This window comes from Cynara cardunculus (genome assembly GCF_001531365.2).
Source record: "Cynara cardunculus var. scolymus isolate 2C chromosome LG 2, CcrdV1, whole genome shotgun sequence".
Classification (NCBI taxonomy): Eukaryota; Viridiplantae; Streptophyta; class Magnoliopsida; order Asterales; family Asteraceae; genus Cynara; species Cynara cardunculus.
Window position 1 is genome coordinate 6,356,624 of NC_037529.1, and position 23,195 is coordinate 6,379,818.

At 34.4% G+C, this 23,195-nt stretch overlaps 3 protein-coding genes across 3 annotated transcripts; 2 read left to right on the forward strand and 1 right to left on the reverse strand.

Annotated features, from left to right (window-relative positions):
• The first annotated feature begins 639 nt into the window (after positions 1-639).
• On the forward strand, positions 640-7,265 carry LOC112505587 (iron-sulfur assembly protein IscA-like 1, mitochondrial). The gene is made up of 3 exons (XM_025109474.1): positions 640-895; positions 2,943-3,060; positions 7,028-7,265. Exons 1-3 carry the CDS (start codon positions 706-708, stop codon positions 7,095-7,097), a joined length of 378 nt encoding a protein of 125 aa, XP_024965242.1. The 5' UTR covers positions 640-705; the 3' UTR covers positions 7,098-7,265.
• Positions 7,266-8,885: 1,620 nt separating this feature from the next.
• On the forward strand, positions 8,886-11,019 carry LOC112505360 (F-box/LRR-repeat protein At1g67190-like). The gene is made up of 2 exons (XM_025109281.1): positions 8,886-9,076; positions 9,471-11,019. Exon 2 carries the CDS (start codon positions 9,550-9,552, stop codon positions 10,807-10,809), a length of 1,260 nt encoding a protein of 419 aa, XP_024965049.1. The 5' UTR covers positions 8,886-9,076; positions 9,471-9,549; the 3' UTR covers positions 10,810-11,019.
• Positions 11,020-11,872: 853 nt separating this feature from the next.
• Positions 11,873-15,176, reverse strand: LOC112507537 (mitogen-activated protein kinase 3-like). Its single transcript, XM_025112173.1, has 6 exons — positions 14,886-15,176; positions 14,633-14,762; positions 14,111-14,248; positions 13,360-13,692; positions 12,494-12,677; positions 11,873-12,408 (listed from the first exon to the last, which is right to left on the reverse strand). Exons 1-6 carry the CDS (start codon positions 15,047-15,049, stop codon positions 12,239-12,241), a joined length of 1,119 nt encoding a protein of 372 aa, XP_024967941.1. The 5' UTR covers positions 15,050-15,176; the 3' UTR covers positions 11,873-12,238.
• Positions 15,177-23,195: the final 8,019 nt, after the last annotated feature.

The following is a 23,195-nucleotide window of genomic DNA, read 5'->3' on the forward strand; positions in this document are numbered from 1 at the left end:
AAAGACGAGAATGCAACATAAATGAAGGACTTTTGCGATTTTCTCTAGAGAAAATTGACCAAATTAGCTATTTCGGACAAACTTCTTCACTATAGGGGTTGTTTGTTTACCTCTTAATAGTTCTATTAAGAAACAACCTCGGAATCGTTAAGAGTTGAATCTTGTTTGGCAAAAAAAAAGTCTGCCTCTTAATGGTTCTAATATCCTCTGAATGATTTTGTATCATTGATCTCCCTTAACCATTAAGAACCCTAATTTTATTGTACACAATTACCAAATAATTATATTTTATTTTGCACAATATCACGAAAGCCTCTTAATCATTCTGACCACTTTATCATTCAACAAGTCTCAAACAGCCCCTTAGCCACTTTTTAATCTATTAGTAAAAATCAATTACATTTTCACCAGATCCGCAATAAAATTTATATTTTTCACCAAAATCTGTAAAAAACAATTAAATTGCAGATCTCAGAATTTTATGGTAAATCTCGTAAAAAATGGTTAAAAATAAAACCACTCATATTTTAATTAATTTTGAAAAGTAATAAATGATTGCTTGATAAGGAATCACAAATGTTTGCGAGAGTCGGCGTGTAAATGTCAAAAACATCAAACCCAAATAACAGAAACTTCCATTTCCATTTCCATTTAAATTTAATTCAAGATCACAATTTTACCCAACTACCAAATCCAATCTATCGAATGGCGTCTCCGGTACTGGCCAAGGCGGCGGGGAAGGTGGGTTCGGCAGCCCGTCGGCAAGCTCTCACCTTGACGGAAGCCGCTGCGGATAGAATACGTCAACTCCTTCACAATCGCCAGCGCTCCTTTCTCAAGCTAGGCATCAAGGCTCGCGGCTGCAATGGCTTATCATATACCCTCAATTACGCAGGTTCCCAATCTCCTATCCATAGATGTTGTTGATTCATGCTTATTTAGAGATATTGCGTTTTGTTCAATCCTATTGGATTCTTATCTATGTTTGGAATTAACCCTAGTAATGTCTTATCAATTTGCTTTTAACTTCAGATTTATGTGAATTGTTAGACCTAATGCTTCTTCAATCTTTAATCCCATGTAAAATTGGCGTACATTAAGATAAATTTATCTCAAGTATGGTTTCATGATGAAAAAAAGGGATAATCTTGTCTATCCAAATCAACACCATCACTTTTTTGCAACGATGATATTGGTCAAGTAATTTTAGATTAAAACTTATCAAAATACTAAATGTTCAATTTTCAATTGGACAACCAGAAGGGAAGTGTTGCAACTTTTACAAGGAGGAGGAAGTATATGTTGATGTTAAGAACAGGAAAAGCAAAATTCGGCATAAAGAATGAGCAACAAATCAAACCACAAACAAAGAAAATAACAATGAGATACCAAACATAGGCACTTTAGCAAATTGAAAAAGGTAGAAACCTTAAGTCAAATATGAAAAAAGAAGAAACTTAAATCAAGAATCGAAAGAAGGAATTGAGAGCGAGAGATTAGGAAATCAAAAATCACAAGTTAAAATGAACCTAGGGTGGTGGTGGATTGGATTATCTGTTGATGCCCCTTTGGTTGTGATGCCCTGTGCCGTTACCCGGGTTTGGCCCTGATAGGTAGTAACACCTTCAAGGTTTCATACCCACCTTCTCCCTTTCTGATTATATAAAGACTTGATATGATGACCGACTATGTTGTTAATTTCTTTTAACCTGTACAGTTGAATAAGGTCCACAACTGTATTCCTTTGCCTCTGTAAATATGTATCTATGCTTATGAACTGAGTGGATGTGATAGGAGTTTTGTGGAGTATGTTCATGGATGGGAACTATTGTTGATTGGTAAAACTTTATATGCATATATTAGGAGAAATTTTATGGCAGACCCTGGTGATATTTGTTGTGTGAATCCAGTCTGTATGTCAACTGACTAGTTAGTCATGGTGGGAATAGCAACCTGCTAATTGCAGTCTTAATTTTGCATCCATCATAGCATATGGAATTTTTTTTGGGGGGAGGGGTAAATTGTAAAGTGATGCTATATGAGGGCTTGTAACATGACTAGCATGGATTTGTTTTACTGTGGGTGTTCGGGCCAGCTTGTGCGCACCTCAACTAATCCTATGGGACCCTGAAGTTAACAACCAGATAAACCTCCAGTGGCACTCAGGGGACTCAATCCACCAGGGAGCAAACCCAAGGCCTTACCACTTAAGCTACCCTATAGGGTTTAGCAGGATCTTATGCATACATGGTGTAATCATATTTGACGAAATCTTTTCCTTTTTCTATGATGGTGATGGGTTGAGCAAAGCTCATGAACTACAGGGACAATGGATTGTAAAATGAGAATGAGTTCTGTTGAGTGAACGGTTGTGTCAGGCTAAACATGTGGGTAATTGAATCATATCAGAAGGATAATTTGTAGCTGGTACTTTTTAAGACATTTGTATACTATGAAGAGATCATATATAATATGATCTGTCTTAATATGTTATCAAGTGTGAAGGAGAAGATATTTATGGCTTCTCCCTTCATTTTTATGTGACTAATGACTAATCTATGCAAAACTGCATTTAGAATGTAATTGGCATGGCTGAGATGAAATTTTGGATAGGTGACCTATGAAATTTATGTTGAATGAGATATTTGTTATTACAGATGTAATAGTGGGTATTAATTGTATTATTTGACTTTGGATGATATGGATTTAGATATACCTGAGATGGGCCAAACACGCAATATGGTAAAATAACTTATCCCACCTATGCACTTGAGACATGTTTTGTGTCGGCTAATTGATTACTCACTTTATTTCATGTTTACTGGCTAGAGCTGTGATATTGTTTCATTGCTGGTCTATTAAATATGCTATGTGAAGCGGCATGTAATTTGATCAATAATTATGAAACTGACTCCTATAACATGTTCTTTTGAACTTGGTAGATGAAAAAGGAAAATTTGATGAGCTGATTGAGGACAAGGGTGTGAAGATTGTGATTGATCCAAAAGCTCTCATGCATGTAATCGGGACAAAAATGGACTTTGTAGATGACAAATTGAGGTACTGACATCATTTCTTGAGTATTAAATATGTTGTTTCAAGGGTTTCACTTTGTGGATTCCTTTTTTCCTTGAATTCCAAAGCAACACCAAATAAAGGCTCCAAAAAGGATGAAGGATTTCACATATCATCTAACATGTGTAATCGCCTCTCATCCGACAACCATTTTATAGATTTTGAAACTTCACCCAAACTGTAAACTACCAGTTGTGAAGTAGAAAACATCTAACAGTAACATGCACAACTTGCAAAATCTTCAAACTTGCATCTTGTGGGAATATGTGGAACCTCATTAGATTACTCTCTAAAATATAGTTGTTAAAAGCATGCCTGAGGCGCGCCTAGGCTCTGAGGCTCATAAGGCTCAAGGTCTTGGGATTTTTATAGGTCGAGGCTCAGTGTATTCATGAGGCTCACTAAGGCACTGCTCCTTGGCTGAGGCGCCTTGTGGGCTGAGGCGCGCCTCATAAAGAGTTACTAAATACCTAGTTAGACCCAAAGATTAAATAAGTTTTCTCATCTTCTCATCTCCTATACTTAAGAAAAAAAGAATTATCAAATAGATGACATTAGTTAAATCCTAATATCAAATACCCATTCCTTAGAACTTCAAGCCTCCTTCTCTATAAATACTCAAACTTTAAAATTTCTCCTTCATGGCTCACGCTTTAAACCCTTCTGCTTCTATCGAAGTTCTGTTGGTTGCTGCATTGGAGGCTTGTACTTGTTGCATATTTGAGTTGTGTGTAACTCTATTTGTGTGCATATATATATTGATAAGATGCGCCTCGCATTCCTGAGGCCGCGCCTCACATTTGCTCTTCGCGCCTTAGGCCCCAGGTTTCCTTTGCGCCTAAATGTGCCTTGAGCCTTTAACAACTTTGCTCTAAAAGAGCCCTTGAGCAGAGAAGGTGGGACTCTAACACGCACCCTCCAATGGAGGCTAGACAGGCAATGTGGGACTCTAACACGCGCCCTCCAAATGGAGGCTAGAGGGGGATAGACTGTCCTAGAGTGTTGGAGGGGGCTAGACGAGTGCAGCTTGCCCCGAGTGTCAAGTCCCTAGAATGGTAGACCTTGGATATGGTACCATGTGAGATTATGTGGAACCTCCAGAGTACTCTCCAAGAGTCCTTGAGGAGAAAAGAGATGTTCCAAAATATATAGGGGAGATTGGTCCAAGTGGGACACTAACACGTCTGAAAATTGGTTGTAGCATATAATAATGAAAACAAAGATTAAACCCGTTGACTCTATCAATACCTGGGAAAATCTTTTCTAAAGCTCGTTGATTCAACGAATATCGTACCTTAGGCTTCAAATCCGATTCCTTGAGTCAAAATTTGGGAAAAAATTGGAAGTTCTTTGAATTTCCAGTTTGATTATCCAAATTACACAAAAATGAGGTGAATAGGAAAGCAAACAAAAAGGGCATGAAAAAGACTATGGGCCGATCATAAAAGCCCAAACGAAAAATGTAAATAGTAGCAAAAAAAACAAAAGTGTCAAAAAACATGCTTAAACAGCGGTTTTAGGCCTCAAAAATCCCGTAGGCCCCTTTTGGTCCTATCCAAGGTGTGCTCCTCGTTCCAAACTTCGAATCGACCGGTCATGGGCCTGAAACAGAGTCCCGTAGCAAAAATTATGGCAATTTAAGCAGGATGCCCTTTTTAACCCGATCATGGGCCTCAGGAACAATAAGGTCTAGTCCTTCACACCAAGTCCCGCATCAAAACCAACCAGACTGACCTAGTGGATAAATCAGGAAGACAAAAACAAAAACAGCAATTGGACTAGAGAATGCGATTGCATTATAAGGTCGCAATTGAACAGATCGAGTAAGTTCAAGTTGACATAACATGAAACCTATTAGTCCGAAAGCACCGTGGAGAGCAACAAAAGTCCACCACCACTTCCTTTTGATAACAAAGCCTTTGTACTACCAACCATGGCTTCACATCTTTAGACTCCCTATGACACATACTACTTGGTTTCTTATCCATTCGGTGGGTGTAAAAAGCTCTTTAAGTGGTCAAACTACCATAGAGGATGATTCTTATGGGTGTAACTAGTTCTGGGCTCATGATATTGGGTTTCAACTTGTGAACATAAGAAATCATTAATGTAGATGGAAATTCTCATATGTATGTATTCAGTCCTATACCTAAACAAATGAAAAAGACCATGGTAAAAGCTGAAACAAATACACATACACACAAAATTGAAATAATATGATTGAGAATTATATCCTTGTTCTCGTATTCTACTTTGCTTAAAACTCCAGTCACGTTGTTTTCTGTACATCAATTGTATCAACTTGACATTTTTCTCCAATGTCTCTTGATACTTCTTGATTTCTCTTGGTTACTGTTTACATCTTAATAGACCTTACAACACACAATTTGTCTGAGTCAAAGGTAGTATATTGTAAAAACAGTAAATGTTATATTCTGCATTATTCCCCCTCCCTAAAAATGATACATACACTCGCACACACTCATAGAATATATGAGACACACACACACACACATATACTTATAGGGGATTAATCATTTGAGAACTCCCAAATTTGTTAATTTGTGAGAACTTCTACCTTAATGTTTTGTTTCACATGATCCTTTTCCGTCTAAGTATAGTATTTGATGTATTGATTAACATATATTTGTTTTACATGTGTTTGTTTCACATGTATTTGGTTTACAATGTGAAACTTTTTTACATGTGCTTTTTGTTTCACAAACACGTCAAAAGTGTTCATATTATGAACCGAGTACATGTGAAACATATATATGTTAATGAATATCTTAGATCCTAGTCTTAGACGAAAAAAATCATATAAAATAACACATGATGCACAAGTTCTCAAGGTTATCACAATTTCATGGGTTCTCAAAAGGCCCCCTATATATATGTAAGTATATTCTCGTGCTTTCTTATTTTGGGGATGTTCTCGTTTGAATCTCCACCTATATATGTGTGTGTGTGTTAATGTTACGAAATATTGTGATTTAGAAACATTTTACATGTGAGGGAGGTTCATATAAGAACCTTAAATTTTTAGGAACCCATGAACCACCTTTTTGTGAGTATTTATGATGAATAAAGTGATAAAATGTTCCTGGTGAATGTCGTGACAGATTTTCATATGAAGAATATTCATCATGAATACTCACAAAATAGGTGGTTTATGGGTTCCTAAAATATTCAAGGTTCCCAAATGAATCTGCTCCTTGGACATGTTGTTAGATGAAACATGAGTGGTATCGACCTTAGACTTTAGGAACTGATGTCATTTCAGTTTTAAGGTAGATATGTTTATAAGAAAAAAGGTGTAGCAACTATTTTATGTTGTACGCATAACAATTGTAAAGTAAATATTATCTGCTACATATACCAACATTTGGAAATTTCTAACTTCATATTGTAATAAGATGTATTTTGCATTTGTTAGCTTTATAATATTATAAATTATGGTCTGGTAAGGTTATTCAACAGGGATCATTCAGGATGGTCATACAACTCATTCAGTCCTATCAAACATCACCTGATAAGTTGGCATAAATATAACGATAGATTTGAGAAGGCTATATGCTCCTCCGATGTGTATTGTTATCTGAATTAGGCCATATATATGTTCCCCCCGATGTTGCCACCACGTCTGGTTCCCATTTTGTAAATATGGAGAGAACGTTTTCACACAAATTTGGTGGCCAATAGACGGGATTTCGTTTGAAATTACAGCCCTGTATCTAAACTTAGTTGTATAGCGGAAACAAAGTCTGCCTATATCTTCTTTTGTGAATACAACAATACAAAATTCTCAACAAGTTGCAAGTTCAGAGTATGTTGGCACTTAATTTGCATCATTTCACACTTTTCATAGCAGAACTTTTGGATTTCGGTTTCTTTACCATTGCATCTGCCTGTGATCTTGAACATTCATGATTTTGATTTTGATTTTGAGCAGGTCTGAGTTTGTGTTTATCAACCCGAACTCGAAGGGACAATGCGGTTGTGGTGAATCTTTCATGACATAATTGAAGCAGCAGGTAAAAGAGGGTGTTGGATTGAAGAAGGTGATGGTGTTGTTCATAGTTGAAGGGACAACTAACTCCATTGGTGTTTGTATATTAAAGAAATCAAAGCTTATATACATATAACAACTACAACTCTTAACCAATTAATCTCACCTCCACCTTCACTAATAATGGGTGCACCCCTTTCACTTGTTGGGTCCGTTTGGTTTGGTTTATATGTTACTGATGGATTTCTTTTATTGTTGATGGATATATCTATAAATTGTTAGCTTAATGATACAAGGATCGGTTCTGATATGACCAAAGCAACAAGCTGGTCCTATTACTTCAAATTCAACATAAAACCATGATGAAAATTATTGGTAATTCATGACTAAGGGGCCGTTTACTAAACACTTATTTGGTAAGTGCTTGCCAGATAAATTTCTTTATCGGATGAACATGAGAAGGACCAAGAATCTTACCGTGTAAGAGCAATGAAAATGATGGAAAGTCTTACCCGGTAAGTAAGGATGGTGACTCTTACCTAGGCAAGCAAACACTTACCCAGTAACTTGATGTATTCGATATGTTTTGATGTACTAAAATTTTAGGTATTAAAATAAATTATAATGTTGAATGTTATCAGTAAGCACTTACCGGTAATCATTTGGGTAAACGGTCCCTAACTCTCATAAGTCTACTTTATGATATTTGTAACAATATATGCCAAAACAATGATATGAGAAAGTAATTTGTACATTTATGGTATATTTTTTGTGACAAAAAAAAAAAGGGACAATCAGTGGATTGGACACAAAAATGGTGCAAAATGATTGTCTCAGTATTACTTTTCTATTCTTTTTTAGAAATCAAAATTCACATTTAAAGTAATGAATTTGTGTTATTCGTACGTCAATATCCTTTATTGCGTCATTAATAGTCTACATACTTTATTTGGTTGTTTTTTTTTATCATGTATGAATAAAGTTGTTTACGATGATTAATCTATCTGTATAGATTGAAAAGATTTTTGTTTGAAAGTTTTTCATAAATTAAAAGAGCACGGTTTTTTATTGGAAGTGTATGTTTGGAAGAAAAAAAAACTTAAATTTCTGCATAAAGCTTCGTCCTAAAAGCTTACTGAATGAGTCGATTTTTATATCATTAAGTCATCTATAACTGACAGATTAAGCTGTTATTTTAATCAAACTCATTAAACTGCTAACAAACATATCTTAAATCTTATCTTATTGAGTAATATTTTTAAACATCAAATCTATTATTTATAAGTAATCTTTATTTTATAAATCTGAGATAAGATTTTCCGTATTTATTATGTTTTTTAAGTGTACACAAGGAAAAGGAAAAAAAAAAACCGTATTAATTATGTATTATTTAAGGGTTATTTGTTTACCTCTTAATAGTTTTATTAAAAGGCAGCTTCTGAATCGTTAAGAGGTGAAACTTGTTTGGCGAAAAAAAGTTTGTCTCTTAATAGTTCTAAAACCCTCTTAATAATTTTGTATCTTGGACCTCTTTTAACCATTCAGTGCCTTAATTTCGTTGTAAATAATTATTAAATAATTATTTTTTATTTTTTATTATATCATAAAAGCCACTTAATCATTTTGATAACTTAATTATTTTGCACCAAACCATTCAACAACTATAAATGATAGGTCAAGTGTGAGAGTCACGTGCAATCCATTCGCACACGCACCAGAATGGATGTATGTATATTCTATGCACAACGCCCCCCATCCATCAAGAACAACAAGAAGTTTTAGAGAGAGAGAGAGAGAGAGAAAAGTTTGAGAGTTTTGGCCCTCACACAAATTAGATTCCATCCCTACATCTTCTACACACTAAAACCCTAAATTCAAGATTCATCGTCTTTCTATCAACTGCCTACTACTGATTCAACTCACGCCCACTTCCTTTCTTCATTAACCTTTTCTGGGTTTCCTTCAAGATTCTTCTTCATTTTCATCCCCCTGGTACGTTTGACTTTCTTTTTCGATCAACAAGACTTATGAATGTGTTGATTCAACTGCTCGCACTTGATTGATGCATAAATCCCTTTGTTTGTACTCGATACGCTTAAATCTATGTTGGATCTTCCAAATGATTTGGTCCTTTTACTTGCTTAATTCGTGCAATAGATTCGAGTTGTTTGCAAGTTTTAGGAGTGCTTATGGATTCTGCTATGTTGTTTCTTTGAATTTTGATTCGATTTGATGTAATCAATCAATCAATTAATCTGAACATTAATCGTACACATTTCTCTTTGAATCTGGATTCGATTTTGCCATATGCAAATTGGGATGCAAACCCCTGAATTCGGTTGAATCTTTAGATGATGATGATGATTTGGGAATTTTTATTTTACAGGGCTTCAACGGTAAGATCAGATTTAGATTGTATCTACTGTTCTTGAAGTTTCACATTTTAGTTTCTTGATTGATTGAAAATGGAACATCTTCCTGTGGAAGTCATCGGAAACATCCTTTCTCGGCTCGGTGCTGCCCGAGATGTTGTGATTGCGTCTGCTACTTGCCGGAAATGGCGAGAAGCTTGGCGGATTCACCTCCATACCCTTTCGTTCAACTCGAACGATTGGCCCGTTTATCACGAACTCACAACGAGCCGACTCGAAATTCTAATAACTCAAACAATCTTCCAAACCACTGGCCTTCAATCCCTTTCCATCATCATGGATGATGTCGATGAGTTCTCCGCAGCCCCAGTGATCGCGTGGCTTATGTACACTCGAGAAAGTTTGAGACAGTTGCATTATAATGTAAGAACTTCGCCCACGATTAATATCATTGAAAAATGTGGTCGCCAGAAGCTCGAAGTACTGAATCTATCCCATAACACGATCAGTGGTGTCGAACCAAGTTACCAGCGATTCCCGTCTCTGAGATCTCTTTCGTTAAGTCATATCAGCATTTCCGCTCTAGATTTGAGTTATCTCCTGACAGCCTGTCCGAAAGTTGAGATCTTAACGCTATTGAGTCTCGATATCGCCATGTCAGATGCACAGACGTCCATGGAATTGAATAGCCCTTCTTTGAAAGATTTATCGGTTGAAGCCATCAGTTTGGAGAAGTTCATACTTGAAGCCGATGGCCTCGAAAAGCTGCAACTTAAAGATTGCACACTTGAGGTTTTCGAACTTATTGGCAAAGGGACGTTAAAGCTTCTAAAGATCGATGACGTTAGCGTTATTCATCTCGATATTGGCGAAAACACGGAACATCTTGAAGTTGTGGATGTTAGCAACTTCACCATCATGTGGGCTAAATTCCATCATATGATCTCGAAAGCATCAAAGCTAAGAGGGCTTCGGCTTTGGGGGGTTGTGTTTGATGATGAAGATGAAGTTGTGGATATGGAGACGATTTCCATTTGCTTCCCTCAATTGACACATCTGTCCTTGTGTTATGATCTAAAAGAGGCAGCGCTTCAGTACAGTTTGCAGCGATCGTTTGAGCTGAAGAATGTGATCATGTTGGAACTCGGGTGGACGGTGATCACGGATCTGTTTTCGCAGTGGGCAGCGGGGTTGCTGGAGAGGTGCCCGCATCTTCGGAAGTTGATCATTAATGGGGTTGTTTCGGAGGCCAAAAGCCACGAAGAATGCCAAGTGTTGGCTAGCTTTACGACATCGATGGTTGGTCTGATGAGAAAGTATTTGCATGTAGATGTGCAGTTTGAATATGAATGAATTCAACAAACACTCATATGGTCTCCTCCAGAAGCAGGTAATGTCTTCAATTGTGAATGGATTGAAGCTTGCATTGTGGTTGTGGTTGTAGTTGTAGGGATTTTGCATCTGATGTAGATTAAATCTTATTATAGTCTTATAATGCAAAGAGTATCTCCTTTGGTTTTATTCCTTCAATACAGGGATTAATATATGATGTTAACATTGGATTGGATTGGATTGTTAGAAATTTGGTTTTATATATACAGGGTTGGGTTCACGTGAGACTAATGGTTTTTCGTATGTTCATTGGCCAAGGGAAAGTGGATTCATTGGTCGTGATCCCAAGTTCATGTTAGCTTTCTAACTCGTATTATAGCTTAATCAGACCTCTTCAATGGTTTGTAAATTTCAATTGGCTGATGAAAAATGAAAACTTGGTTGTAGTTGACATGTTTTTGAGTCTTTCGGTGTGTTCTGTGATTGGGATCCTATGCTCGCTCACCCATTCTCCAGAGCTGTTCTGTGGTTGACTTGTTTGACCATATGCCTCATCTTGCTGATGAGATTGTCTGAATGGAGTTGATGCTGACTGAAGGGCTGTTTGTTTCTACTGTTTTATATGGTGTGAACTGAAGTGGTTGGTGTGCAGCTTTTTATTCTCCTTTTCAGGAGCCTGGAAAGAGATGAGTTCAGTTCAATGGGACGTTTGAATGGAATATCTTATCAGCTCCTTTCAAAATGAAATATTGTTTGACCAGCTTTTTTACCTCAAACCAAAAATCCTATTTATAGAAATATTTAAGAATTTAAAATAAAATAATTTATTTTTCTTTATAATTGTGTTCTTGTTTTAAAAAGTAGAAATATTAATACAAAGAAACAATAATAATTAGTTATAAATAAAAAAAAATTGTTGTTTCATAATAATAGCTTGATTAAATGAAAGAAAACTAATAAAAAATAAAAAATAAATAAAAATACAAATAAAGTTGGTTAATGATATAATCATTTGAGTTATGGTAAAATAGTAGATAGGAGCATATATCCTGAACCCAAATAAATGAGAGGGAAGCCGAATGTCGGAATTAAAAGGAGAGCGACAAGTGGTAGTTGTCATGAGAAAATGTAGGCAACAATAAATAGATCTCTGGTACTTGTACAATTGAACCATTCTAAAATCTAGTTTACAAACTCATCAACACAACACACATGGACATGGTATCCAAAGGAGACCAAGAACCATGAACCCAAAAGCAATAAATAAACAATTTCAAACCGGAGAAACAAACAATACAACACTGATCCATCACCCACCCGATTCATCTGTAAATTGTTTACATCAATGAGGTCCAGTTGGATGATTCTGATCACTATGGAGGTATCATCAGCACCAGATTTATTTTGCATTTATCTAGTAATAATTGATACCGTCGGCGTGGAATTGCTTTTAAGCAAAGCCCGGATTATGTGCCAATGCCTCCTGATAAATCAAGTCTTTTATCTGTTCTTCGCCCAAAACTTGTTGCTCGAATTCAAATGAGAAAGGATCCATGCAGATTGGCTCATCAGCTACGTCGTGTAGTCTAGCAAGATAAGGGTGATCTAATGCATCTTCAACTGCAACCAAAAAGATGAATTTTGCTTCAGTTTTGTGTGTGTTTTTTTTAATTAGAAAAAGTAAAAAGTAGAGGTACGGTGTTACCTGTGATTCTTTTGGTTGGATCCATTGTTAACATTTTGTCAACTAGATCAATGGCTAATGGATGAACGTGTGGGAAAGTCTTTGTTAATGACTGGCGAGGATGTTGAGGGAGCTGAGCAAGATACCTTTTTGCATCTTCATTCCGAATAAACCGAAGATCAGATTCAGTTGGTGTACCTAGAAGCTGAAAAAATTAAGAAAAAGGAATTATGAATCGAATCAAAGTTTCCATTTCAGTGATGACTGATGAGACATATAACCAGCCCCACAAAAGTGAAAACATGGATGCCTATGGGGATACATTTTCTTGAATAACATAATCAATTATAAGATAACCACGTTTGACTAGAATCAAGGCCTCTTAAGTTTAACCATGTTGAGCAACGCATCCTAATCTTGGCCCGCCTAAGATAGTAAAAAGAATTCCATCAATTTGATCAAATTTCAAGAAGGCCTTCTCACTGTTCAGAATGTTGGGGATTTCATTCAAGAATTCAAGATGTTCTCACCTCCCCCAATTGGGGATTATCAAGTATGGAGTCATTTTTTGTACAGTATCCAATGAAAACCAGAATTTAGAGGCTCTAGAATAAGTTATTCTAATGGTCCTATACTTATGTGGTGTGATCACTAGATACTACTATACAAGCAGAGTACCAGACCAGTGAGGTTTCATCCAAGGAAATGGCGTCTTAAAACCAAATGAAACTGACACAGTATATCCGTTTGGAAGTAGGATCAGGGGTGGGATGTATGCATACTTGTCCTCTACCCCAAAGAGTAGAGCGGCACACAGTCTTTAAATTTTCCCATATGGGAATCAGTAGGTAGTAATCTTAGTATGTTAGGTAAGGTAACATATATACCTCTGTTAATAAGCGCATCTGATGCACGTGATCTTTACCAGCAAACAAAGGCTTTTTGTTCATAAGTTCCATGAAGATGCAACCAACAGACCACACATCTATGGCAGCTGTATAATCTGAAGAGTTGAGTAGCAGCTCAGGGGCCCTATACCATCTGGTGACAACATATTCTGTCATAAAGTCGTTCTCAGCACTTGTTCGGGCAAGCCCAAAATCGCAAATCTTTAAATCACAATTTGCATTCAGTAGCAAATTACTAGGCTTGAGGTCTCTATGAATGACGTTGGCAGAATGAATGTACTTCAAGCCTCGTAAGAGCTGATACAAGAAGTACTGCAAGCATTGTGGAAAACAAAACGGTTGTTACACCTTAACTTGTAAAGGTTTAAGTTATTGGTTTAAAGCGATGTTTCGCAAACTAGCTTATAAGCTAGCTGTTGACTAATGAGCTAGTTGTTAGTTGAGCTAGTCGTTGGCTAACAAGCTAGCTCATAAACTAGTCATGTTTGGTAAAAGATAGTTGATAAGCTAGATGACAATATTAAATGACGTAAAAGGACATGCTAAAAAATTCATCGGGAAACCATAAAGGGCATATTTGGAAGAAGAGAACAAGTGGAAAAAGCCCTTGGAGCTTATTAAAACGCTACCATGAAAAGCTAGCTTATGGCTAACAAAACAAGCTTTTTCAATATGCTTAAAAATAGGTTAGCTTATGGTTGCTAAACATGGCCTAATAAAAGTTCAATACCTGACAATGCTCTTCTGATAAGTTCTGATTGGAACGAATAATTTGGTGAAGATCGGTGTCCATAAGCTCAGTGGTAATGTAGACATCGGAGAACTCTCTGCGTAGAGGTGGGGGGATTATATCTTTTATAGCGATTACCTGAATTGTGTTTCAAATCGCAATCAATATGGGCTGTAAGACGAACCAAAAGTTCTTTAACAAAGTTGCATCAGTTCAAAAACATTAGCATATCATATACTGATCAGCGAAACCAACGAAAATATTGCATTAGATTATCAAACCAAGTTCAAAATCACGCTGGATGTAAATCGTGAAGTTTCTGTGGTGAAGAGGCAAATTTTCACAAGTGTTTTATGGTTCTTAGAGTTGAGTAACAACTTTTCATTTTTATTTTGTTAAATCTACACAGTTGATAAATGATTAATAACATTTAGGTGCTGAGTGGTCAAGTAGAAATTAGAAGTTCTAAGGTTTCTACATAGATTTATGAAACGAACAAGATTGTAGCAAAGGACAACTCGCATTTTCATGATCCAAATGTCGAAGAAGCTTAATCTCACGAAGCGTCCGCTTAGCATCCATGTAATTATCAAAAGCATTTGCAATCTTCTTCACAGCAACCATCTCGTTCGTCTCAGAGTTCAACATCGAGCTGGTCACAATCATAAACTAACCCTAATTAACCGGTTTCAAATCAACAATCGTAGTAAAAAAAAAAAAAAAAGTCAACGACCTCAAAACCACATCAGAAAAAGTGAATCAAACATAAGCATACCAGACGATTCCGTAAGCACCACGACCAATAGGCATGATGGGAGGACGGTACTTGTTAGTGATCTCGAATTCATTATCGAAGATGTTATACCGAATGAACTGACCTCCATGAGTAGCCACTGCCGGAAAATCCGTGTACTGACCTCCTCCACTAGCGTCTGCCATTACTTTACACAGTTAGTGATTCCAAATTGCAGGTCTATATGTAATTGTGGAGAAAGAGAAGGGGATTTATACAAAAGCAAGTTGGGGAATGTGATTGAAGGTGGGATGAGGTGGAGGAGGGGGAAATCAAGGAAGAAGATGCCAATACGCGTTGGAAATGGATTTTCTTTTTCAACCTTTATTTTTTATTTAAAACTTATTTATTTCCATGACATCATCTATTTTGAAGTTTACCGGTTAAGTGTTTATTGGGTGTCACTTGTTTTTTTTATGTGAGCATAACATGAACCTAGAGTTTTTCTCGGTAAGAGGTATAACAAGAATCTAGAATCTTATCCAATAATTGAAGGAGAAAACTTTTACCCGGTGAATGCTTACCGGATAAATATCAATATCAATATCAATTTTAGTCCATTTAGCTTCAACGGTAGTAGTTGACTCAAGTATTAAGGTTACTAAGCCTTCACTATACGATCTCTGATAACCTGTTTCTTTAGTGCACAATTCTTGTGTTTCAATGTTTGATTCGTCAGCTTTAGACTTCGGTGACTAAATGACACATCTTCAGTTGATATGTTCCCGACAACTACTTCATTGGGTTTTCAATGTCACCGAGTTTCTTTAGAATTACTGATATTCAATATTAGTTGATTAGTTTCCATAGATAATATGTCTTCTTCGGTAGTAATTTGCCTATCATCAAATCTGAGCACATGGGACCAAATACATTGTCAGGAATCCATTTGTCTTTCACATATGAAACGCTACGTTATTTTACGTTGTTTATAATATAGTGTTCTTTCACTTGTGAAACAATACATCATTTCACATGCTTTACAATGTATTGTTGTTTAAGGGGTAAGCTAATTGCACCTCTGTGATTGCTAAATACATCCTTATATTCTAAAATCCCTCTCACACACATCAACATCAAAGGTGTCTTTTTACATTTTAAATGTATGATTTGACTTGATTTTGACTTATGTAAGGGTGCATATAAGAGCATCTCCGGTACAAGGTTCTTATAAATAAAAAGTGAAGTACCTTGTACCCTTTGAGTTCTTGTCAAGAAAAACCTTGGTTCTTACCATGGGAGATGCTCGTAGTGTTGACACCACCTTTGTTTAATAAGTGAAACAACGCATGGTTTTCACATGCTTTATAATACAATGTTGTTTTACATACAAAACAACATATAATTTCATATGTGAAACAACATATAACTTCATTTTTTTAAAAATATTGTGTTATTTTACATATAAAATTTAGATGGTTTACGAGTTTTTATTGTTGAATGAAAATCGTTATTTCACGAACAAAATATATAACTAACAGTAATATTTTTTATAGGTAAAAGTTCAAAAAAAAATCCCAACAAACTTTCTCATTTTGAATGGTTTAGTCCCTGAACTATTTTTTTGAATGAAAAAACCATTTAACTTTCTCATTTTGAATGATTAAGTCTCATAACAATTCTTTTGAATGAAAAAACCATTAAACTTTCAAATTTTGAGTGATTTACACCCTGTATTTTTTTTTTAAATAAATAAACTATCGAACTTTTACTAGTCAGTTAGTGCAACTTTTTTAGGTTAGAAGAATATAGGTAACCAATTTTTAAAAGCATGATTGTTTATTTATTAAAAAAAATATTCAGAGACTTAATCATTCAAAAAGATAAAATTTTAAATTACAACTCCTTTAAATTTTAAGAGGTACTAGCTAGCAAGCTTGATGTACATCTTTTAAAGCTTCCATCTGCAAGTCCCAACTACTTTCCTCTCCGCTAGAACTTTAAAAAATTATCAATTTGTTATGCTTATTGTACAAGTCTCAAAGCTCATAACCTACAACATCGATCCACTTCTCGTGTAACTACCCTCATCAGCCTTAGCAAACGTAAAAACCCTTCCCAAAAGCCTCAAAGAAGTGTGAGGAAAGAAAGAAAGAAATCCATCTGTTTAAAATGTCCAAATCACAATTCCCTACCCAAGACGATATTGTGAATGACACACAACTAATAACAGCTCACATTATGAAGAGTGCAGTACCCCACCAAGCTGAAGCATGAAAAGGAGCATGGATGAAGTACTCACTCCTTAATCATGTATGTTGTCATTGTTGCATTTTCACGGGATACAATGTGATGCACTCATTAAGGGACCGTTTACCTAATCACTTACTCATGAAATTCAACACTATCGTTTACTTACCGGGTAAGATTTTAGTCTACGAAAACAGCATCATATGCAACAATTTATCCGGTAAGCACTAACCGTGGTAAGAGCTGTCACTCTCACTTACCGGGAACATGTTTATTCATCTTTTCAAAATTTGGACTTAATTAATTCATTTGTTAAAATGGGTCCTATTCTTTTCTATTTGTTATTTTTTGATTACTATTACCAAATCAAATGACTGGACCAACAGATTTTTGCTGGGATTGACCCAGATTTGGATGCCTAACCCAACCCCAATCAAATCTAATAGTAATTTACGTCGGTATTGTGCGGTATTGTCACTCCGATTGTAGAGCGGGTACTAATATTGTGGGTTTATGTATTTCTGTCATTTCATTGATTCGTACTAAATAACGAGCTAATGAATCCCTTTGTTTCTCTCTTATAGGGTAAGATTTTTTGTCATTACCATATTCATCGGGTAAGGTAACGTAACTTGATAAGTGCTTACCTGAGTAAGCGTTAGGTAAATGGCCCCTAACTCATTATGTATATTTGTCTATTATTATAAGTGGTTATAGCTTATTTTATGCAAACATAAATTCATGATTATTCTTTTCAACGAGGAGTTGCGTTAATTTTTTTATTTTTTTTATTTTACAATAAAACTTTGTTCTCCTACATTGTTCGGGTACATAACTAGGTACAGTTAGCAATGTTCAAAATAAGTGAAACTCTATCGATATCTTTAGCAGTGTAACAAAACCATCTTGTTTTGTTGTCGTTTTATGTATGTAATCGCGTATTGATGGCAACTTAACAATGTAATCTTTTTTACATCACGTGCATTGCACGAATACGAATACTAGTTTAAAATAAATGGTTGTAGAAAGAAACACATAATATTATCTTGAGTAAAGGCATTCATATTCCCAACAACTAAGATTTCATAAGGTAAAAACTGAAGTGCTTCGGTTTTTCCCTCCTGAAGGACGTTTCTTGAATACCTTTCATTGTATTCTTTTTTACCCTAAACTTGTTTACTTCTTCTTCTTGTTTTTCGTTTTTTGACTAAAAGAAAACAAGAAAACACATTACGAGAACTCAAACAAGATCAAGATTTAAGAAGCCGTGATTATTTAGATAGAGAGTATGGTCTTAGAGTGTGTGTGGGAGATGAAGAATGCAACGTATTTCTATTGTCACTGAAGAAAATATATGTTTTTCCAGTGAAGAAAAAGATTGAGGGGAGGGTAGATGAGACAAAGGGTGTTGTTGTTGAATGTGGTAAGCATTCTTCTTGTCTTTTACTCTTGTTAGGTATACGATCAACACCACGTCTCAGTTAGAGGTGGTTTTCTTTTTGGTAAACACCCCATCTCTTACCTAAATAAGAACGTCTTACCGGGTAACAGGTAAGTAAACAAGGCCTAAATTACATTTTTTGTTCTTTTAGTTGTCACTCACTATTAACTTTGGTCTCTGTTTTGAACTAATAATAGTTTTTGTTATTGAAATTGTCATTTTATTTCACTTTTGGTCCCTTAAACTAACTCGAGTTAAAAATGTGAGTTAGTTCAAGGGTATTTTTGTCCTTTCACTTTTTTTGTCTTTTTTTTAATTATATTATAAAGTAAATTATGTTTTTAGTTCCTGTGGTTTGTTGAATTTCTTTTCATCTTTATGGTTTTGAAATTATAATTTTCATCTCTATAGTTTATAATTCAATACTTTTTTTCTTCTTATGATTTAAAATTTATTACTTTTTTTGTACCTATGATTTACAATTCATTTCTATTTTAGTCATTCATACTTAAAAGTAATATTTAAACTTCATAGACGAAAATAGAAATGAATTACAAATCATAAAGATAAAAATCAAGATTTCAAAATCATAAGAACGAAGTATGTAATTTTTAACAAATCAGGGAGACAAAAAACATAATTTATAATACTATATATATTATATTATTATTTAACATTTATGTAGTCTATCTAATCCTTAAACAATAAAGCATTTTTTTTTTAGTTTTATAATAAAAATGTAATATTTAATATTATTTTGGTAAATTTTTAATTTAATATTTTTAATCAATTTGTAGTAGTTGGTATTTTGAGTTTAATAAAATAAGTTTAGTTATTCTTTTGTTTATTTTAAAATAACATTATAAATATATGATCAACCATTTAAAAATCAACAAGGTTTCTTAAAAAAAGATAAATTGATATATTTCATTTTGTGAAAGAAAATTAATAAATACATCTAAAATGAAATATGGGTGGTAAATTTGTAATAAAACAACAATTTTTTTTAAGGGAAATGTTCATCAAAATCCAACGAACTTTTTCATTTTGAATGATTATGTCTTTAAACTATTTTTTTGAATGAAAAAATCATTGAACTTTTTCATTTCGATTGATTAAGTCCATAAATTTTTATTTATTGAAAAAAATAAGGCGTTGGATTTTTAAAATTTGACTATATATATTATTTTAACCCGTAAAAACTATCTAAAGGTTTTAAACTAAAAATACTAAATTCTTTTTACAGTTTCCAAACCTTACGTCGTTCAAACCCTCGTTGTCTATCGTCGTCCGCTCTCTATCATCGCTCATCACGATGTGAGTCTTTACCATCGATTTGTCTCTTTTTTATTGTCTTTTTGTTTGTCGATTCTCCGTCTTTTTTGATATGTCTATACATGTGAATCGAAAGAGTGAGAATCGAAAGACAAAGGAGGGACCGACGACGGTAGGCGGTATGGATAACATAAAACAATGGGGATAAATAAGTAACTTGGGTGACACATGTTATCTTCTGGTGAATCAGTTATCTTATTTTTCTGCCTAAACATGTATTTAGACACAATTTACATTAGTAGTTCAAAGAGACCTATTTGGTTGACATATGTCCCTCTAAAAATGTATCTTTTTTTTATCGTGTTTAACTGATTTCCCTACTAAAAGGAATTTAGTTCAGACTAATTTCTAAAGGTACAATGTAGTGCAAGTTAATAAGCATTTAAAGTGCAAGTTTTCAAAGTTGGAATTGTTTTGTTAATTTCTTCTTTGTTTGTATGTTTTTTTTGTTCTTAGTGCTGATTGACACATAGCCACTGATTCTTAAAGAGGAGAAGACACCAAAGGTGAACTATCGCTGAAAGTCTTCAGCTATTGCTTACAACTTATCATTGACAGCATTCAGCTAATCTGACAGCTTATTGCTGACATCCTTCAACTAATCTGACAGCTTATTGCTGACATCCTTCAGGTTATCGTGACAGCTTTTAGCTTATCGCTGACAACTTATCACTAACAGCCTTCAGCTAATCTTACAGGTTATTGCTGACAGTCTTCAGCTAATTTGACAGGTTATTGCTGACAGCCTTCAGCTTGTGTTTTCAGCATATCGTGACAGCTTTCAGCTACCACTGAAGAGGCAGCTTTCAGTTTATCGTGACAGTTTTCAACTATCACTTGTTGATGTTGTCAAGGAGTAATGTAAGACGAGTTTTGTTGGTTAATATGCTGGCTATAAAAGGTTTTTTTTTTTGGCCAAAAATGTTTATATTTGTTTAAAATAACACATTTAATTTTATTTTAGGGTTAACTTCATTTTAACTAATTATTGATATACTTTCATTTCTAAATTCAAGTCTAAAGAGTCATTTCAAGAGTACAAGTCTGAAGTAGCATCGTAATTTCGATGATCATTCATATCTGTAAGATAAGTTCCTGACATGATTTAATTTTTCTCAAATTACCCCGTGTAATACACGGGATTGAACCTAGTGTGTGTGTGTATGTGTGTGTGTGTATATATATATATAGATATATATATATATATATATATATATATTAATAGTTTAATACATTAAGTAATGTTAAGTTTTATTATTATTATTATTATTATATTAAAGTTGTTTTTAGTGTTTAGTTGGAGTTGATTTTTGTAAATATTCAATGAACCCATCATTTTTTGTGTTTTACTTTTAGTGTTTGAGTTGGAGAAGGTCTTAAGGCATCTTCGACCCACCACTAAAATCACTAAAAACATAAAAATAAAGGTGTTTTCTTCTCCAACTTACCACTAAAAGGCCCAAAAAATGGAGGTCATCATCGTCGACATCTTTATTTGAGGTCAATAATGTTGACATCTATAATGAACTTATATATATATATATAGTCTAAAAATTTAATATAAGAAATAATATTTTGTATTAAGTTTATAATCTAGTTATTACATGATTTCAAATCGTAAGTTACATTTAAATAATTTATTTATTTTTATTAAAAATTTAATTTAGTAAAAACAAAAATATGCATTCTTTTATTATAATTTTAGTCGACAAAACTTAAACATACATAAAACACATTTATATAATCATATAACATTTAACAAAAATAAATTTTATCAGCAAAAAATTGATAGAACATAATATTGACTATAGTTTTATGTCAAGATAATAACATAAAATCGAATATAATAACACATATTCATATTATTCATGATTTAAGTCTTTCGAATACATATTATTTTTAAAATTAAAAATTATTGTATTTTAATTTACTTTGGAATGTAATTTTAATATATAAAAATTCATGATTTAAGTGTTTTTAACATTTTGTTTTTAAGGAGTAAGAGGTTATTTACCAAATCCAGGTAAACGTTTATCAAGTCACGTTACTTTACCGGATGAATATAGTAAGGACCAAGAATCTTACCCGGCAAGAGGGAGACAAGGACCGAGAGTCTTACCCGATAAGTGAGGGCAACGGCTCTTACCATGGTAAACGCTTACCGGGTAAATTGTTGCATACAATGCCGTTTTGGTGAACAAAAGTCTTACCCTATAAGTAAGTGATAGTGTTAAATTTTATCGATAAATGCTTACAGGATAAGTGTTCGGTAACAGTACCTAAATAATGTTAATGCATGGGCCTAGTGATTTGGTTGGAGTAGGTTGATGGTTCAGGTCACACCACTCCCTTTCTATCAAAAAAAATCTACATCTCAACCATTTTTATTTAATGTAGAAGATAAGTTAAGGTGTTTATTGAATGATTTATTTATTAGAGATTTCTAAGAATTTGTATTAAAGTCAAAATTAATAAATGTATATGATCCATATTATATTTTAGATAATGTTATCTTTTTTAATTTGATAATTTATAAAATAAAGTATATTCCCGCCTCCCCACCAATGACTCCGATATAGGTTGAAACCTCCCGCCCCCATCTCCGCTATCTCTGTCTCAAAATCTCCTCCGCCCCCATCACCCCCACCCGTTTGAACCCCTCCCTCGGCGTTTGTAGAAGTAGAAGCTGAAATTGTATCCCTTTCTCTTTTCAAACCTCTTCACCTCCTGTACGCACCACTGATGAACCCCTTTCCATTTCACTTGAGACGATACTGACAGTCTCTGAAGAAAACCCATCTAAACGGAGTTTATCGAAACAAACGCTCATCTTCATCTTCCCTAGCGCAGAAAATAGATCGTGAAATGGGGAGAAGAATGGGACGGGGAGTTTTTGATGAAATGTTTGTAGGAATGCATCGTGAATGGAGCTGATCGTGACACATAGCAGAAGCAAGTTTGAAACCCATCCCCAACTTCAGAAAATGGACCTGATTTGTGGAGAAGATTGATGAGAAATTTGGATTTAGGGTTTTTGATACAGTTTTTTATTGTTAGATTTAGATATAATGGTATGGATTTGTGGTATTTTTGTTTTAGGGTTTATTTGATGGTTTGATCTAGGTTTTGATTATAGGGCTTGATTTAGGTTTTAATTTGGGGAGTGTTAATGGCATCCCTGGGGTGTTGAATAATGGGGAATTGTGCTGTCATAAAACATCAAATCAGTTTAATTATATTTAATTATTATTATTTAATATATATATATATATATTAAGTTAATATATAATATATTTATTAAGTTATAATTATATATATATGTAATT